General features: G+C 41.1%; 1 protein-coding gene across 1 annotated transcript in view; it reads left to right on the forward strand.

The window, feature by feature from the left end:
• The window catches only part of LOC145404454 (uncharacterized), a 36,062-nt gene extending 15,307 nt beyond the window's left edge, over positions 1-20,755 (forward strand). Inside the window, exons 4-7 of the mRNA XM_080275972.1 lie at positions 4,132-4,291; positions 5,216-5,396; positions 7,583-7,712; positions 15,697-20,755. Of these exons, the coding sequence (XP_080132098.1) occupies positions 4,132-4,291; positions 5,216-5,396; positions 7,583-7,712; positions 15,697-15,879 (654 nt within the window). The 3' untranslated portion in view covers positions 15,880-20,755. The remainder of the gene's footprint in view (positions 1-4,131; positions 4,292-5,215; positions 5,397-7,582; positions 7,713-15,696) is intronic.
• Positions 20,756-20,969: the final 214 nt, after the last annotated feature.

Genomic DNA, 20,969 nt, shown 5'->3' on the forward strand with positions numbered 1-20,969 from the left:
CACACACACACACACACACACACACACACACACACACACACACACACACACACACACACACACACACACACACACACACACACAACGGGAGGGCATAGCAGCTTTTACAGTATAGATTCAGCCAAAACTGAGCCTCGCAAGCAATATTAAGTGAATATTAAGCCAAGAGTGAGCCCAACAGGCAGTATTGTGTATTAAAATCCTGCCTCTTGCCTCTCTCCCTTGACGTGGCTATTCCTGGGCGGCAATTACCACAGTGCGGGGAAACATGGGTTATTTGTGGCGGACAGGCGCAACTTACTCAAGCCCTAGCGCTAATGAGGGGCAGGGAGAGGAGTAGGAGCCAGGGTGAAAGTGGGGGAGGAAGAGGGGGTTAAACTGAGAAGGAAGGTTGAGGAGCAAAGGAAAGTGTTGGAAGAAATGAGAAAGTTGAGATGTACGATTAAGAGGGTGTTAGGGAAGTAGGGTAATGAGAGAAAAAGAAAATGGAAGGGCGTATGAGTGAGGGAAGGAGTAATACTCGAAAATATACTTCTTTCTCTCCATGCAGTGAACGGTAATAAGGGGGAGGGAGAGGAAACGAACGGGTAATAAAACTTTACCCTTTACATGCTGTACAAAGTAGGGGATGAAGGGAGAGGGGATTGGGGAATTTATAACACAGAGAAAGGGTGTACGGCGAGAGGGAATATCTAACCTCTTCAGTGTGGCGAGATCTTTTTGTTTTTCTTTTTTTTTCCCGCTTAGACTATTTTATTCAGCTGTGGAGAAGCCCATGGTAGTGAGTGAATGGAGGCAGTATCTAACTTCTCTCAGTTTGAAAGTCCCTCAGTGGTGAATGTAGCCTAAATCTCTCTCTCTCTCTCTCTCTCTCTCTCTCTCTCTCTCTCTCTCTCTCTCTCTCTCTCTCTCTCTCTCTCTCTCTCTCTCTCTCTCTCTCTCTCTCTCTCTCTCAGTTTAGTAATTCGTGTTACAGTGAACAGCAAGCACCACTACTGCTGTTTCAGTACACGCACGTGGCCTTTATTATGTTGGCCACAAATGCACACACTTTTTGGCAGTGCTGTCTTAGTTCCTAAATAAATCACGATTAATTAGAATTGACAGGTAAGTTACATTTACAATTACTTTTCTGTTTTTTACACCCTTTTTATGTTTGAATTAAAGGCGCACGCGCTGTGAAGATTTTTTTTTTTTTTTCGGTTTTTGTAGAATGACTTGGCGTTCCTTGGACAACTGCCTCGCGTGTGAGCTTTAACACGCGTCTAATGTTGCCCACCCTTCACACCAGTGGCGTACCTGAGGGGGGGGGGCTGTTTGAAACTGCCCCCCGGGCCCCCAATTGAGGGGTGCCCCAAAAAGCCGTAAAAATTTATAAGCTTTTTAGTATTTAAAAATATATATATATTTATCATCCCGACAATCCCGGCTGAGATATTAGATAAGTTTTGAGAATGAGATACCTGGCAACTTGTAGCCAAGCGGTAGGCCTAAACCTTCCGATACATTCGAGACACTGGCCACATTGTCTCAGTCGTCACCTGACATTGAAACTGGTGGGTGCTGCGCACCCGGCTCTTGAAAATTGGCTTTTATAACAAACAGTACTGTCTACGACTAATTATGAGTATAAATTATTGGAAATGCTTTCTATTGCAATAGTGTATATAAATAAATATGTTTTCGTTTTTGTAATTTTGTAGAGTTGAGAGTATTCTATCTATCTATCTATCTATTGCCAGACGCCTCAATCCCGTTTGGGGTGGCCACAAACAAATCGCCTCCAAGTCGCCCTGTCCCCCGCCATTTCACTGCCCTGCTCCCAACTCACACCCCCCTCTCTCATATACCTCTCCACCCCATCTCTCCATCTCATCCTCGGCCTCCCCCTCCCTCTTTCCCCCTCCACCTCACTCACATACACTCTCTTCGTCAGTCTTTCACCCTCCATCCTCTCCACATGGCCAAACCACCTCAGTGTGTTGAGAGTATTACGGGGCAATATTTAGAAGTTGCCATAACTGGTTTTTAATTACCAAAATACATTTTCCTGATGTATTTTACAATTTTATTAATGTTTTAATGAATCTGATAATTGTTTTTGGTGCTCATGAGTTATGTTTACCTTAGCTTAGGTTAGGCTGGGTAGGGTGAGTTTAGGTGGGTTGCTACATCGTATAACATTAGCATCAAAATTTTTTACCAGTTTCATTAATAACACTGTAAAATACACCCGAAAAATGTACTTTGGTAATTAAAAACCAGTTATGGCAGGGTTTACGAATGTTAAACTGTTACACTACACAGTAAAGCCTGCCCACAGTTCTCTTACAGTATACCTATAGCAGGCCCTAGCTTTTGGGGGGCCCTCTATATTTAGATGTTGGAGGGAGACCCCGCAAAGAACCTAGCCCCCCGGGCCCCCAAATCTTTAGGTACGCCCCTGGTTCACATATAGGATTTTGTACTGTACTACGTGGAGGCTTATTCTGCAGCAACATGTCTAGGGTCAAACAGTGAGGTGTGCACCCTGGGGAATTGTGTGGAGAGCCAAGAGACCCCTAGGTGTTCTGGATTCGTGATGATGTTTGCACCGCCACATTATGCAGTTTTTTTTTATGCATTTCACAACCAGACCATCTCCCGGGTGAATGATAATGTTCATATATTTTTAGAAACAGTGTCACACTACATATATCACGTGTTGATTTACAAATAATAGTACTCCTGAAGGAAATACCTTATGTTTGGCATTCACGTAGTTGATATTGCTCTCGAGGTTACAGTTGACACACGTAGGCATTTGCAGCTTTTTCCAAACTAGACAAACATCGCTTACGTTTGTATTAATCTCGGGGTGTATGAAGGGGCAGATTATATCTTGCTCAATGCTACTTGACCCTTAAAATGTTAAGATTGTTATCAGTTAAATAAGGTAGTCTGGAGTTGCCATGAAACAAAGCCTTTAGTGCACCCATACTTGGAAGGAGGTTGGTCAACCCGTTGACAACTTGGATTGCTCTCAACCGAAACGAATAGCTTGATTATCGCTTTAATGAAACATTGTGGTGTCTGTTCCTGCCTTAAACAACAACATTGTGTAAGACTCTAACGACCATTAGAGCAGATAAAGATGACGCAACAAAGCTACAGCAAAGCAGCCCACCGACGGGATTTCAGCTAGTAAGCTTAGCACAGCAACACTCTCATTATGTAGCAGCGGGGGAGGGGAGAGAAGTTGGAGGGCAAAGAGACTGGTGGGGGGAATGCAAGCAAACTTCTCATAGCACATAATTATCGACAACTTAGCTTCCCTGTTTCGGCATATCACTGACACCCACCACAGAGCTCTTTATTGCGGGCGAAAACGTATGAAGCCGTCATCAGTATGTGTCAGCCTCTGACTTAGCCCACAGTGACTCATCACTGCACTAGTGGATGCCTGTCTCTAAAACATACATGTATTTTCTTCTGCAACACACACACACACACACACACACACACACACGTGTATATATATATATATATATATATATATATATATATATATATATATATATATATATATATATATATATATATATATATATATATATATATATATATGCAATTTTCTATTATTGCATTTTGTACATGATGTAACTTATCGGTAGTGATCGTGGTGTGAAGCCTGTGCAAGTCTTCCTACCCGTAGAGAGGTAAGGGAGAGTGAGTGATGGTCGTGCATGTGGCAGCTGGGTGGCGGGGTGGTGGCAGTGGAGTATAAACGCAGTGGGGCGCCACCACCAACCATCAAAGTTGCCGCGGATCACTGACCTCTTGCCGCTCACCCCCTACCTTGACACAATTTCAGACTTTTAATTCCCTGCAGCATTCCACTTCACCGACCTCGTTCAAACAGAAATCTGCCTAAAAAAAACTGAGTCTTTGGTGATTTTCACGTGTATAATTGATGTAGCGAATATGGACAATTTCAGTAACGTATCGTAATCCTTATTTCATTTTGCTTCTTAATATATAATGAAAACAACAAACCTTTCGTTAGTGACATTAGCGTAACTGAAGCACGGTGATTAATAACAATCTGAAACTATTTAATCTGAATGCGGCTGACTTGCTATTTTCTTATAGATGTCGGATCAGGAGGCAGCGAAGGAAGTGAAGGCGACGGAGGAAAAGGAGAAGAAAGAGGAGCAGAAGGAGGAGAAGGAAGACAAGGATGACAGTCGGTCGTCAGCGGGCACCAGCACCCCGGAGCCCAAACCCCAGGAGAATGGCGACGAAGATCCAGGTAGGCTCTTGGTCGTCGATGCTACGACCATACTTGCTAAATGCACTCGGAGAAACGTATTTTGAGAGAGAGAGAGAGAGAGAGAGAGAGAGAGAGAGAGAGAGAGAGTTTTGTAACGAAGACGAGACTTGTTTGTCCTAATCATATATAAAAGTGTACAAACATGACTGTGTTCTAAGAAATCTTACGGTCAATTTATAACTTATTCAAATGTTTAAATGCAAATTAATGAAGGTTCAGGTGCATCAGTAGTTTGGGAATTCGTAAATGTTGAGAAAATATTTTACTTGTCTTGGTTTAAATTCTGGTGTGGCAGGATCTGTTTACTTTTTCTTGGCCTAAAACTACAATTCTCTGTGTTACTTATTGAGAAGTAAGAACAGGTTAACTCTAGAATACGATGTTGGTCGCAGTGAAGTACTTTAGAATATAATTTATGTTGACCGTAGCATTATCCTCTTCTACCGTTGAGTTGCGTAAAATAGGTCGCCAAAAGACGAAAATCTGGGTCAAGTTAAGGTGAAAGAACTAGACTAATTTACTGAATCACCACCCTTGATAATCAGGTATCCTGCCATAATTTATCAAGATCATTTTGGCAAGAAATAAATATATTGTGTAAATAACAGCAGTTATTCAAATTACAAACACTTTAAGATGTAGTGGTAAAATATGCTGTGGAGAGGAGACGTACGGGGCCGTATTCTAAACGACTTTGGAGAATTCATAACACATCTTCCGTGGCGATTTATTTTGCATATTAGATCTCAGTGTCCTGATGCAAACTGTGTTTATACTAAAGCAATATAAATATGGTACAAGAGAGTATTAAGGCATGACATGCAAAATAAACGCTAAGGAAGGAGTGGTTCGATGCCTCCTATGCAATCAGAACACAACCCATAGCGACACTTTACCCCGCAGGCACCCCCAAGCAGCTCACGCTAAAGGAACAGTTCCGCAACTTCAGCAAATTCGGTGACACGAAGAGCGATGGGAAGATGATGACGCTGTCCCAGGCTGACAAGTGGTTCAAGCAGGCCAAGGTTATAGACGGCAAAACCATCTCCACCACTGACACAGCCATCACCTTCAACAGATTCAAGTCAGTCCTGCCACATCTTCTTTGAGACACTCCTTCCTTCCCATATCCTGCTGAATGTATTTCCTGTTACTCTGTTCTCCAAGATCGAACCTTCTCTCCATCTCTCTTCTGTCTATATACGCCCGCGTTGCCAAAGGTGATACGGGAGCGTCAGCGCAAGTGTAACGTGTGCTCCTGGGGAATGCGTGGGCTTGCTTTCCAATCCAGTGATTAATTTAGTGAGTTTCGTACGCCCTTTACATTGGTGGCAGCGGTGTGGGATGTGAGGAGAAGCTTCTTTGGTAATACGATTCAGATGGTGAGGAGTTCTGGTCTGAGCTGGCAGTGTCCTTGCCGCTGCACGTCCCAGGGATCGGCTGCATATATATATATAAAAGGCGGTGGCTGAATCAGTAGAGAGGCGGCCTGCAGTCCTGATGGACCCAGGTTCGAATCCTGGTTGGGGCAGGGAACAGTTTAAGGATTTGAATTTCATAAAAAGCAGACCTTCCTGATCTACCAGATGACCTGCCGACATGTAAAAATACCCCCGCTAATACTAATACACCAGTCCTGTATGAGACAGCCCTAGCATGTATTCAAAATGGACGGTGGGTGTTAGCGCTGAAGTGGTGACATGTGGAGGTGTAGGAGGACTACTGGGCCTTGGGATAGGCTACTGCCCCCGAGATGTAGGCCCTGAAGCCTTTGCTTCACACACACACACACACACACACAGTTATCTCTTGGTTATTGCACACTTCGTCTTAGAGGATGTTGTTAACGTTGCAAGGTGAAAATCTGCACTCATGTTGTTAGCTCATATTTTTCTGCTCAAAAACATTGTTATCATGCACCTGAGATGATTTCTGCTAACAGTGATAGTGCAGGGTGTCTGTTTTCTGCTGGCTTTGAGGGATTCAGCGATGAGGCCCTACTCGAGGAGTTAATCCCAAATGGTGGGATCACTAATTTTCCACTTCCTAGCCTCAGAACCTCTTACCTCAGGCCAGTCTCATGTTTCTGTGTGCTATATATTTCTTCCTTATTGTGCTCTTGCCATCCCAATTAACCTGGCTATGCCTGTGTGAGTTTCTGGTACTTACCATAACCATAGGTATGTATTTATTACTAGGTCTAAATTGTCATAGAAGGGAAAATTTGGGCTTGCACTTTGGTTGCCTAGTACCAATCAGAATAAATCCAATAGGTTCTGTGCTTTTGTTATGACACAGTTCTGTTATCACGCACTATGTTCAGTACTAGTTATGCGCAATAGCCAGGGGATCACTGTGTATACACAAAATTATACTGCATATAAGAATATTTGTCGCATAATTGTACGCAGTGTACAGCATATCTTTTTTTTTTTTTTCAGGAGGTCTGTATAGAAGAAACTGATCGTGATCAATAACTACCATAATCAGTTATTTTTGTAGAGAAATTTAATAACTGTACAGTCAACAAAAAAGTACTGTACACCTGGAGAACGACGGGTGTGAAAATGAACGAGTTCTGTAGGACACACATGAATCTGTCTATAGCCCGACGCCCTAATCCCGCAAAGGGTGGCCGCAGACAAAACGCCTCCAAGTCGCTCTGTCACCCACCATTTGACTACCCTCCTCCCAACTCACCCCCCCCCTCCCTCATATACCTCTCAACTCCATCTCTCCACCTCATCCTCGGTCTACCCCTCCCTCTCCCTCCACTTCGCCTACATACACCCTCTTAGTCAGTCTTTCATTCTTTATCCTCTTCACATGTCCGAACCACCTCAGTGTATTTCTCCTAATCTTCTCAACCACATCCACATCCACCCCACAACGTTCCTTCACTTCTTCATTCGTCAACCTGTCCCTTCACGTCACTCCACATGGTTCTCTCAGGTAACTCATTTCCACTGCTCTCACTCTTGACTTGTTCCCCTCTTGCAAGGTCCACACCTCGCTTCCATACGTCAGGGTAGGGATCACAATACTATCATGCAGTGACTTCTTAACTTCCATACTCAACTCCCTATTTCTCATCACTGCATTTATAAATACAGGGCACTCCATATATCACAATGCTTCGTCCACGTTTCAGAAGGATCAGTGGGGTAAGGTTTGTGAGATGGTACTTTTGTTGATTGTACATTTAAAATTTAGGTGCATACTTACATGCTGTACAGATTTTTATATAACAGAACTACTTTTTTTCACCAGGGCCAAGAAGATATCATTCACTGATTTTGAAAAGTACCTGGATGAGATAGCGAAGTCCAAGAAGGTTGAGTCATCAGACATTAGAGCCAAGCTACAGGGTTGTGGAGCACCTGGCACATCTGGTACCACGGTCAGTGTGTGTGTGTGTGTGTGTGTGTGTGTGTGTGTGTGTGTGTGTGTGTGTGTGTGTGTGTGTGTGTGTGTGTGTGTGTGTGTGTGTGTGCTCCAAACAAATTTCTTACTATCCTGAATAGCCTGCATGACAACATGAATGCTTGTGTGTCCATAGCTGAGAGCAAATCCGAACCCTTCAGCTTGGACGTGGAAGTAAAGTAAGTATGTTTCGTGTCTCAGTATTTTTAACATCTATCCCACAACAATCACCCTTTTAAGACCAACAAATGAACCCTAATGATGGAGTAGAAATCCAGTTCTATCTAGGCGGTAACTTATTTAATCACAGTCGTCTTCAAGCATAATCAAAAACTGTAATGGCTCATTCCTAGAGCTATAATACGCTGATGATTGTGCTGTCCTTGCACATACCTCAGAAGTCCTACAGTGGGGTCTTACAATTGTCTCCAACACACACCATGCAATGAAGCTCCGAATAGATGTCAGTAAAACAGAAATAATATCTTGGAGAAAATAACCAGTAGAGCTTCTTGCGTTTCAGATAGATGACAAAGATGTAAAACAGATGGAGAATTTTACCCATTTTGGAAGTGTGGTTACAAATAAACATAGCATTGATGCAGAAGTCCTTGCACGAATCAGCCAAGCCTCCCTCTTTTGGATGACTCAGATCCTGAGTTTTTGAAAATACCAATTTAAAATCGAGACGAGGGTATCAGTATATATGGCCTCTCCACACTCTTATGCGTGCTACCAGCTTCACATTAAACAGCTTGAGTTTTACATCCAGTGCTTACAGTGCATCCCTCACTCACAAATTCTCCAGCAGGCGAAGTTGATAGCATAGCAACTATGCAGGCTAAAAAGCAGCTGATATGGGATGGACACGTGTTCTGCGTGCCTGAGCACTGCCTTCCGCACCAGGTTCTGTATGACCAACTTGCCCTGTAGCACACTGCAATCCACGGGGACAAAAGAAGAGATATATAGATCATATAAGGACAACTCTGAAGATAAACATCATACCAAAAGATCTTGAATCCAATGCCTCAGACAGAAAACAAAGGCAAACCCTATGCAGTGAAGGAGCCATTCATCTCGAAGAAGCTCAGAACCTGGCCAGGGAAGAGCGTAGACACAGAGGCGCAACGGAATCAGAGTTCTTCCTGCAAACTCAGGCGTGACATGCCAACTGTGTGGCTAAGTTTGCAGATTTAGTACTGGTCTGCACAATTACACACGTTGGCACCAAAGATAATAAGAAACCCACCATACTTGTGGGTATAGTAAACGTCGTCTTCTGTAGCAGAAGGACAACTTTCAGTGTGTGTGTGTGTGTGTGTGTGTGTGTGTGTGTGCGCGCGCACTTTTAAGTGCAAGACTTTGACAGTGGCAAGTTTAGGGCAGTGACTATATTATACTGTAAATATGTATGAATGTCACAGTTGATGGGTAGTTAAGTACAGAACTGGACATGTGGAATGGTTGTGGGAATGGGTGTGTATATCTAGATATGAATGTAGGTGAATGATTGGGTGTCTTTGTTACTGTAGGTGCAGTGCAGGGACATGGATGGAAGTATTGGGTATTGAGATGTGGATAATAAACATGGAAGAAACGTAAGCAGTACTGAAAATATAAAAATGAATACTGAAGAGTGAAGGAAGTCACAGGAATAAATGTGGGGACAGTTTGGGAATTAAACTGGCATGCTGTCACTGATCATGTACCATGGATGAGTATTTGGTGAGCAAGACTAACACATGAAAACATGTACTGCACTATACATCTTTCAATAAGAACAAATGAATAAGGGTGTGAGGTAATGCACAAAACTACGACAGTAGTGTGCGTAAGGATGATGATGCTGTAGGTGAGAATATGCAGAGGCAGATCAGAGGTGGAAATGTGTAGGGTGGAGTTGCCTTGGGTAAATGCAATATTTCCAGCATACTGAAAATAAGAAGGGGGGGCGGGCAGCATTCTGTACGAACCTCTATACAGACCTAGGGGCACTACCAAAACAATATGAAGCAGGCATATAAACACATAAATCAGTTTACTTTCTCATGTCTTGGAAAACAGGAAGAAAATATTATACTGGAAAATCGTGTTTCTAAATCATAGTCCTGGACATCAATGAATATTGAAATGAGAAAGAGCGAGGAGAAATTTTTATTAAGCCAGCAATTCTTTTGGGTGCTCGTCTGGTAGGTGTGAGCAGAACTTTCTCCTTACTGCCTGTAATTACTCCTTACTCTGAAATAGATGGGAATACAAAGGTGTCCTTTCCCCCCCGACCTCTTGCTGAACCTGAGATACGTCATCATTCACGACAGGCTTCTTTTGCCCACGCCATTTTCATTTTTTATTCTTCCAGATTCATTATGTCAAAGCACACGATTAACTATCTTTCTTCCCTTCGCCTGCACATTTATTCTGGTATAATTAGTGCACTACATTACCTATATTTAAATATGTATCACGAAGAACAGAGAGGTTTTTGGAAGGGAAGAGGTTGTGTAGATCAAATATTCATCCGAGGGTGTTTAGTGGAATGGTTTCTAGAGTAGGGAAAGAAGTTGTATGCAGCCTTCTTGTATTTGGAGAAAGCATATGACAGAATGCATTGACAAGAAATGTTGAAAATAGTAAGAATACATGGAGTAAATGAGGTGGTTAATGCTGTGAAGGGGATGTGTCAGGGCGTTAGGGCTGCAGTTCATATGGATGGTGAACTGAGTTAATTTTTCCTATCTGAATGTTGGATTGAAACAGGAATGTGTCATGCCTCCATGGCTGTTCAGTCTGTATATAGGTGGGGTTATAGGGCAATGGATGTTGGAGCGGCCTTTATGAGAGAGGGCAGCGTTTGGAAACTTCCTGTTCCGTTGTTTGCAGATGATACTGTATTGTTAAGTCAAAACACTGGGAACTGCAAGGCTTGGTGAATGAGTTTAGTTGAGCGTGTAAGAAACAGAATCTAAAGGTGAATTTAGGGAAGAGTAAAGTTGTGGTCTTCGAGAGAAATGAAGTCAATGAATGCACAGCGAGGCTGGATGGTAAGGATACGAGAAATGTGAGTGCATTTTAGTGCTTGGGTAGTGTGATGAGTATGGATGGAAGTTTTGAGCATGAAAGGGTACAACAGGGAAGGAAGGTTGCTGGTTCACATGGAGAGGATGGAGAGTGAGATATTAATGGGAAGAGTATATGTGAGTGGGATGAAGGGGTGGAGAAGGAGGGGGAGATCGAGGTTGAGATGGAGGAATGGAGTGTAGAGGTACATGAGAGTGGGGGTGTGAGTTGGGAAGAGGACAGTATAATGGAAGGGGGCAGGGCGACATGGTGGCGATTGGTTTGTGGCCACCCCTTACGGGATTAAGGCATCTGGCAATAGATTGATAGGCAGATGTATCAAGTGATAATAAATAAATAGTCATGAGTCTTCATACAACTACACAAAGAACACAAAGATAATCATAGACACAAGTTAAGTGTAGATGTGATGTACCATATATGGGTCCAATCTACCGTCCACGACTAAATTGTCACGTGCCAATCATGACTCACATTTTTTTATGCAAGGGAGAAGGAACCAAAGGTCAGGGGCCTGCAAATTGCTTCCTCCAAGAAAAAACAAAAACATTATAACTGAGAGCCAAATTCAAATACAATTCATTTCGAGATGCCTGGACACATTCCGTTTGAAAAACTGGATATCATTGGCAGTAGGATAAACAGACAGAGGGAGATAGTTCCAGAGTTGACTTGTTGCATACATGAAGGACCGAGAGTAGCAGTTTACTCTTGCATTAGAGAGTTGGACAGAAAAGGGATGAGAGTTTGTTGCTGGATGGGTGCTATGTGCCCGCCATACTGGTGGAGGGATTCAAGCAGACAGTTCAGAGGAGTAGTGACCATTGAAGTAGCGATAGAAAAGAGATAAAGATGCAACAGTGCGGCGAAGAGACAGAGGTTGAAGGGAGCCAGTAAGAGGAGAAGAGTTAATGAGACGAAAAACCTTTGACTCCTCCCTGTTGAGAAGAGCTGTGTGAGGGGAGCCTCTCCAAACTTTGAACTTTGAGAGTTCTACTCTACACGGGCAAATAAAACCCGTGTACAAAGTCAACAACTGTGCAGGAATGGTGGTGCGAGGAAGTAAGTATGGTTGTGGCCGAGAAGAGACGTGTATATGAAGTGTGGCTGCAGTGGAAGGATGAGGTGTCATATGAGAGGTATAAGGAAAAGAGAAATAGAACGAGAAGGACATTGCGTTATGCTAAAGTGGCAGCAGATGAAAGGTGGGGTAGGCAGTTGACTGAGAATTTTCAACAGAATGAGCATTTGTTTTGCGAAAGGGGGAGTCTAAGAAGGAAGAGCGAGTAAAAGCAGAGGATGGAAGGATGTTGATTGAGATGGATGCAATAAGGAAGAGGTGGGCTGAGTATTTTGAAAGACTGTTAAATGTAGAGGAGGAAAGGGAGGCTGAGATTGTGACAGATGAAAGGGTGCAAGGAATAAATGTGTTGGGAGAGTTGAATGATTCTTTGATCACGATGAAGGAAGTGCAGGAGGCAGTAAAGGAGATGAAAGCAGGGAAAGCCGCAGGTATGGATGGGAGTGCTGCAGAATGCCTGAAAAGTATTGGAGTGACAATTGTTGAGTGGTTAGTAAGATTGTTGAATGTGTGTTTTGTGAGAGATGGTGCCAGTTGACTGGGCAAGTGCTTGTGTGGTTCCGTTGTATGAAGGTAAGGATGATAAGTATGAATGTACTAACTTTTGGGGTATAAGTCTGTTGAGTGTTGTAGGTAAGGTGTATGGTAGTGTTAATTATGAAAGTTAGAGAGGGTACAGAGGGACTGATTGGTGATGAGCAGTGTGACTTTAGGAGATTGAGGGGATGCGTGGATCAGGTGTTTGCTGTGAGACAGGTGTGTGAATAGTATTTAGCAAAAGGTAAGGGTGTGTTTTGGGCATACATGGATTTAGGGAAAGCATATGATAGAACTGATGAGGAGGCATTGTGGACTGTTTTGAGATTGTATGGACTTAGATTGTGGGTTGCTAAGAGGAGTGAAAAGTTTTTATGTAATTAGTAGAACGTGTGTAAGAGTGGAAAATTCTGTGAGTGATTGGTTTCCTGTGAGGGTAAGGCTGCGGCAGGGATGTGTGATGTCGCCTTTGTTGTTTAATATTTATATGGATGATGTTGTAAGGGAGGTGAATATGAGAGTGTTAGGTGGAGGTTTGAGTCTGGTGAATTTTGATGGTAGAGAGTGGACTCTGAAGCACCTGCTGTTTGCAGATGATATTGCATTGGTGGATGATTTGGAGGAGAGATTGAGAGAGTTGGTAGAGGAGTTTGGAAGGGTGTGTGAAGGGAGGAAATTGAGAGTAAATGAGACTAAGAGTAAAGTGATGAAGTGTACGTGGTTGGTAGATCGTAGGAGGACAAACCTAGTTTTGAATGGTGAATTGCATGAGAGTTAGAGTGTTTTAAGTATTTAGGGTCACATGTTGTTGTGGATGGAAGAATTGATGTAGAAGTGATGTTTATAATGAATGCAGTAGGAAAGGTGCTGGGAGGAATGAAAAAAGTGTTTATATGTCGTTCACTTAGAATGGATGTAGAGGGCTGTATGACAGTGTAGTGGTACCGACTGCATTATATGGGGCTGAAACATGGAATATGGATATAGCAGAGAGGAAAAGTTTGAATGTGATGGAGATGAAGTGTCTGAGGACTCAGTGTGGAGTGATGCATATGGATCGAGTGGGAAATGATGAAGTGCGAAGGAGAACTGGAGTTATGCGGGAGATGGCTGATGGAGTTGAGCAGAGTGTTGCGATGGTTTGGGCATTTGGAGAGAATGGATGATGAACGATTGGTGAAAAAGATAGCTGGATTGGATGTGAGAGGTATAAGGTTGAGAGGAAGACAACGAGTAGGATGGATGGACATTGTGAAGAGAGCATTAGATGCGAGAGGGATGTCTGTTGAGCAGGGAAGAGTGACTGCTCGTGATAAGAATGATTGGAGAGAAATTGTGAGTGAATAAATGGTGACAGGGCCCCAAGGGAATATTCTCCCACATTTGATCTGACCAGCTGATCGGGTCAGGTGCGGGTAAGGGGATGGGTCCAGTCTGATGTGGCAGGGGTGAACCAGCTCTGTTGTCGGGCCCTGCCGCGGATGTCACTGATTCCACTGAGCAGTTGACCCTCGTGCGGTGTAGTGCAGTGAGAGTCTGTTCTTTCTCCCCTTGGGGCTAAGATATGAATTAATAAATGTGTGTGTGTGGTTGAGTGAATTGGGAGTGTGTCGTCTCATCATGGCAACCCTCCTTTCTTTGGAGGAGGCAGCCTAGGTATATGTGTATATATATATTATGGCGCAGACTTCTGTGGCACGGTTTTCTATGAAATGGCAAGGTGCCAGACCCCCCCAAAACGAACCACACACATAAACTACCTATGGCGCAAGCGCAGCTAGGTTTGAAACACCTGGGCAAATTCCCTTTGCGGTCGGCGCGCTGCCCTGTTTGTAAACAAAGAAAATGGCAACCACTTAAGCTCCACCTGTGGACTTTTTTCTCTCATATGAAGAGGTTAAACTTCACCAGATTCATTGTGTTAAGTAAGTGTTTGGAAACTCCCTGTACTGTTGTTTGCAGGTGATACTGTGTTGTTGAGTGAAGACGAAGGGGAGCTGCAAGGCTTGGTGGATGAGTTTGGGAGAGTAAGAAACGGAATCTACCGGTAAAGGTGAATGCAGGGAAGAGTAAAGTGATGGTCTTTGAGAGAGGTGAAGTCAGTGAATGTACAGCGAGGTTGGATGGTGAGGAATTGGAAAATGTGAGTACGTTTAAGTACTTGGGTAGTGTGATGAGTAAGGATGGAGGTTTGGAGGGTGAAGTGCTTGAAAGGGTACAGCAGAGAAGAAAGGTTGCTGGTTCCTTGAAAGCAGTGATAAGAAACAGGGAAGTGAGCATGGAAGTGAAAAAGTTACTACATGACAGTATTGTGATGCCAACTCTAATGTACGGAAGTGAAGCTTGGACGTTGTTGGAAGGACACAAGTCAAGAGTGAGAGCAGTGGCAATGAGTTATTTAAGAGGAGCCTGTGGAGTATATGAGAGAGGGGTGTGTGAGTTGGGATCAGGGCAGTGAATTGGCAGGGGACAGGGCGACTTGGAGGCGATTTGTTTGTGGCCACTCCAAACGGGATTGAGGCGTCTGGCAATAGATAGATAGACACACACACACACACACACAATATATAGTGGTAGGTGGGGGTGCTCAAAACCACTCACTCAGTGCAGTGCTGCTCTTGGGTGCCTGCCCTTTCCTCTCTTCTTTCCACTTCTTTCTTTCATTCTTTCTTCCTCTTTCTGTTTACGGGTGACACTACACTGAGTGACAGGCCAAATGGTTTCCTGTACACCAGGAAACCATTTACCACACTGGGTGGCAACCACATAGCCTAACCAAATTATGGCACCAGGTGGTTTACTGTAGTGGGTAATTAAGACACTCCATTCGGATTGAGCCAGTGAAGGTTTATATCCAAGGGGTGGTTGGGGTTTATTGCTCATGTAATGCCACTCAGGGATGAATGAAGCTGGTCACTCTCATTTTAAATGTCAAGACCCAGGCTCCTACACTTCTCATGGGGCAACATAGGATTGGATGATGGGTGGATGGATATATGCTGTGTATATGTATTTACTTATGTTTTTCATTATTTATTTATTAGTCCAGTATAGACTTAAGTTATGCTTTGCTAGTTTTAAATTATCTTCATGGAAAACTGGGTAGGAAGGTGCTTCTTTGTTTGTATATATTATACCTGTCAATACCAAATTGAAGCATTATTATTACTACCTATTATTTTAATCAGAGTGAGGGAACAGTGTTTGTTGTTATACATTCAGTCTGTGCAAAAACACAACTGTTGTTCATGTAATTATACAGAGTGTGGTGAAGAGCAGTGCAGTGGACCGACTGACAGACACCAAGAAGTTCACTGGCTCACACAAACTACGATTTGATAACACTGGGAAAGGGAAAGGTATTGCAGGCCGCAAAGATGTGGTTGACGCCTCAGGATACGTCAGTGGCTACAAGAACAAGAATACTTACGACAAAAGTCACTAGGTGATGATGTTGCCAGCCCCATTAAAGCCTGTTTGAAGAAGACAGTACTGGAAACTTAAACTCCTGGTATCTGACATCTATTTTAAAGTTTAACTGTACTCAGAGTACAACTAACATGACAGGTTTAAAACTACAGTAGTCCGCAGAACACACAGAACAAATTTTTCCTAAAGGGCCACTGTAGTTTGTTTCATATTAACCACATTATATTTTATAGACACAGTAGTCAGCAGTTTTTTAGAGCAAATATAGAAAGCAGCTTTTTTATGGTAACGACAGAATAATAACAAATGCATCGTTAGTGATAACTGATAAACTACCCAACTACTGATTAACAGCTTTTGAAAGTAAGAGTCATTACAGAAGATAGGCTTCGGTGTATTATGTGAGTTTTTCTGAACAAATGAAAATGCAAATAACATGAACACTACAAGCCTTCCTTTATTTTTGTAGGCCTGGATCTGCACTGTTACATTTTGTTTTTGAATATTTGGTAAAGAACAGTCCAGCCAAGACCATTAACTTTCAAGGTCTTTCCACTGATACATTGGAGCCTTTTGGTGATGTAACATTTGGCAGCACTGATTCAATTACTGTAGAATAACAGCTAATTACAGTACAGAGCAGTATCCACATGGAAATTTGTTCATTAAAAAAAAAAAAATGTGACTCATAACACTGCACACCCAGATATTTACAGTATTAGTTGAAATGGTTAAATCAGTGCAAACAGAATTATTGCTGTTATTATTATTATTGTTATTATTGACATCAACACAGGAAATATCTTCTTACACAGTAGTAGACTGAAACAAATTACAGTGCTGTAGTGAGGCAGGGTGAGAATTAGGTTGTCATTATCTGAGTACCATATGTGTGCTGTAAGAATTTACCTTTTCATTTAAATACTTAGTGATATTTTGACCATTTATAACAGAACAGGGTGCCTCTTGGAGATTTTCCATCAATTAAGTTTTTTATTTAATGTGAAAACAGTACAATACATGAATGGTTAGCATTTCCTCCATCTTAATCAGCTGAAATCTTTAAATTATCTGGTCACAAGTATATCACAGGCAGACTTATAAAAATGCCTTCAGAGTTCATTAACTTAGTGTACAATATATGATAAAAGAAATGTACAAGTCTCTGTATATGTACTGTACCTTCTACATCCATCTGTATAATGTTTCCCTCTTGTCTTGATTACTGTGCTTGTGTCTGTGTGTCCATCTTAACTGTAAAGCAGCTTAATGTAGTTGTGATAAAATTGGTGTGATGGCACAAGTAACATTAACCTCGTTGTTACCAAACATCATCTAGACTTAACATTAACTATAATAAAAATTGATATCAAATAAATAATTATATCTGTAATTAAAACATTACACTACAAATACTGTGCTCTGCTAAGGTTTTCCATAATGCTTTTGCATACCAGTGAATGAAGCACTATAGAGACACTGTACAGTATATTTCAACCATATATAGCAATTGACCTTTCAGCAAAAATCAGTAAGCCTTGCAGGAAATGCAGCTATAGAGCACAAAACATTGATTTCCATGGAAGAAACATGAATAGTGTGGAGAAACTGTGGAATATTATTTAATGGAGAAGTGAAGAATTTGCATGTCACGTTTGACATTAATTTACAATGAAAAATTAGTTAAATGTTCCAGTTCCTTTAAAAGTTCATAAATGATCACATATATAAGAATGTATGATGGAGATGCAAATAATTCATAAAATTCATTATCACTCTTGCATACCTTATAACCATGCTGTTGCACAGTAATTGATAATCCATAAGAAAATACTGTATTTCTACTCGCATTATAATTAAGGAAATTCTTACATCAAACAAAATCTCTCAAGATATCACAGCAAACATGACGATCAGAATGTTTACATTGCAGATAGATGGTTGAGGTAACAAGAGGGTTAACAGTTTAACCTCATCATGACCAGCCTTGCCATACAACCACAACAGTAAACATATGAGAACAAGACAAGCCATACAACCACTACATCCAATAATTTTACAGTAAACATATGAGAGCAAGACAAGTGAACAAGCAGATAACTTGTTAAAAAAAAAAAAAAAAATCTATGACTACCTGCCAATATGCTGAAAATACAATGATCCCTTGGTTATAGCTGTCCTCATGATCACTGTGAGATGAAAATCTGCACTCCTGTTGTTATAGCACAATTTTTTTTTACTAAAAAACATCATTACTGCACACCCGAGCTGGTTTCTGCTGACAATGGTGGTGCAGTGTCTGTACTGGTAGTTTCTGACAGCTTTGAGGAATTTAAAGGTGAGGCCCTACTCAAGGAGTTAATCCCAGGTTGTGGAGACCACTAATTCTCCACCCTTAGCCTCAAGAACCCTTACCTCAAACCTATATCAGGTCTCTCTGTGGTATGTGTTTCTTCCTTACTGTGCCCTTTTCATTGCTTTCTGTTAACCTATGTGTTTCTGGTACAGTACTTATCATTAACAGTATGTATATATTTAGTGGGTCTAAAGTATTATAGAAGAAAAAATTTGGGCTTGCACTTGGGATGTCTGATACCAGTTAGGATTAATGCCATGGATACTGCACTTTCGTTATCATGCTAGTCCTTTATCATGCACCATGTTCATCACCAATACTGCACAGTAACCAAGGGATCACTGTATAAGATTTAAGGGTTTTAATAATACAGGTACATCACATTCAAAATCATCGGTTTTCTAATTTCTAAGTTGGCTGCCTTCAGCATTCCCTCTGTCTATCCTCTTAAATTTTCAAATACATTTCTGCTTGACTAATGCTAAGTATTTTACTCTGTAAGTAACTGTACATTACACTTGCCCCTCAGCCCTCCTCTAACTGCATTAACTGTAGCAACCGCAGTTTACAGTTCATATACAAAAACTTTCAAACATCTATTTATGTGCTCTCAAGTTAACACAAATCGCAATATATGTAAGGAAGAAAATAATTAACTGTAATCTTTAGTAGAAATATATTTTAAAAATTCCAGTTGACAGTAGCTTATATTGTATATACAGTTTAAGGAGAAAGAGTCTGTCCTGATTTTTTTTTTTTTTTTTTTTTTTTAAAGACAGGCACCCTTTCCATATTTTCTTATTCTGAAAAATATGTAATATATGTCATTGTATAACATGGATGGGTTCAGCAGCTAAATCTTCAAATATTGTGCTACTAAGATGGGTTATTAGTTACAATATTTTTACTCAAGCAGCACAAATTTTTCTCCATTCTTGTACTTATATTTCACCATGTACTATACATGTTATTCCGTTCAAATTTAAGTATGATCATGGCATCTAATGATTTCCAAGTGTACACATGATATAAAATGTCCCTACTGAATAAACTGACTGTAAATGGCAGAAACAGTTCATTTATATGCAATGGTCCACTAAGAATAGAAGTGCAAAACCAGATTAGATCTTTTTACCAGTTTCACTGAGAAAAGTTAAACATGAAGCCTTTTTGGAAACTAAATATTGCATGGCACTCAACCACTGTTATCTGTGAAATTATGACCCAAACTCAAAGTAGATTAAATAAACCAACTAACTTGCAACCAAGAAGAAACAATGCAACAAGCTGCCATTTGTATCATTTCCTTGTCTAGCTTTGCTAAACATCATAAGAGAGAAATGAACACTAATGAATAATTATTATATGTGATATTCATTTGATCTCATAACTGGTAGCTGCCATGCTGTATTTCATACTTAAAAAAAAAAAAAAATCAAACTGCCAGTTATTACACATGAAGAATTAATGCATAGTAAAGTACCTTATAATAAAACTGCTTAGCACCACATCTTTCTCTTTAAAAACGGATAAGCCACCATTAACACCTTCGGGCTCATGAAACCTAAACTTGCCAAAAGTGTCCTGACCACTTTTCCTCCACATATATATTACAGTATCTCTTTTTTATTTTTATTTATTTATTTTATTTTTCCACCCAAAGAATTGTTCATCCACATAATTCTGGCATCATTTACCCCTTCTCTTGAGGCAAGAAAATGTGGGCAAAACTACAATACGGCACAACACCATTGTACGTCATAACACTAAAAATAATCAATAGAAAGCCTCCTTACTTCATAGTTCAGCAAATTTTCTTATAATGATATGGCATGCCTCCATGGTCTTAGATGTGGAAAATCACAAGCATTCCACTGGTGCAAACCATTTCTTTTTGCAGCTAATAATTTTGGCATTATTAACAAGAAATAAAAATTGACTGGCAACAGTCAGTCCTCATATAACCTTTTTCAGGGTGCAGGGGACCCAAAGGAATAATTTTCTGTGGAAAAACCATATATAACCTTGTCTTCCTAACCACACTTCCCACTTATGTATGGAAGGAATCCAGAAATAAGTATAGGAGAGCATAAAAAATATGAGACTCATTAATAAAGATTCCAGTAAAATTAACCACACATCCAATAACGTATCATCCACGCCATCAAAATCCTTAATTCAACCTCAGAGGAAAGTAAGAATTGAATAAAAATAAAATGATGACCATTTCTTCGAGTAACATGCTATGAACAGTATAAAATTTAGATGCCATAAATAGCTTATGACCAGAGGAAGAGAACAGCCAAGGCTTGCTGTTTTATGAATTTTGAAGGGAAAAGAAAATTACACTTGTCACTTTCCATACAACCCCGCATCTCAATTTTGTCAATGGATTCCACAGTACCTCAATTCAATATAATTATTTCTTACCTACAACATGCAGAAAAACACACTTTTCACCTGTGCAATGTGTTTCATGCTATCAGTAGTTTTGCTGTCATTACTGTTGTTAACCCGTCTGTCTGGTCAAGCACCTCACCACAGCGAGGTGCAAGAAAGAGCGTGAAGGTTTGGTTCCTAGATGAATGACGCATTTGTGTCTATCCACCCAGTTAACATGGGCACCATGGTAGGCTCCACCTCACCCACGTATTTGGTAACATGTTTACCATCCAGCATTGTAAATAGTTTCCTGCATTATAGGAAACCATTAGGCTTGCCATAATGCAGTCACCTGAAGTGGAAGGTAA

This window comes from Coenobita brevimanus, chromosome 63 (genome assembly GCF_032717465.1).
Source record: "Coenobita brevimanus isolate Jiangsu-jjx chromosome 63, ASM3271746v2, whole genome shotgun sequence".
Classification (NCBI taxonomy): domain Eukaryota; kingdom Metazoa; phylum Arthropoda; class Malacostraca; order Decapoda; family Coenobitidae; genus Coenobita; species Coenobita brevimanus.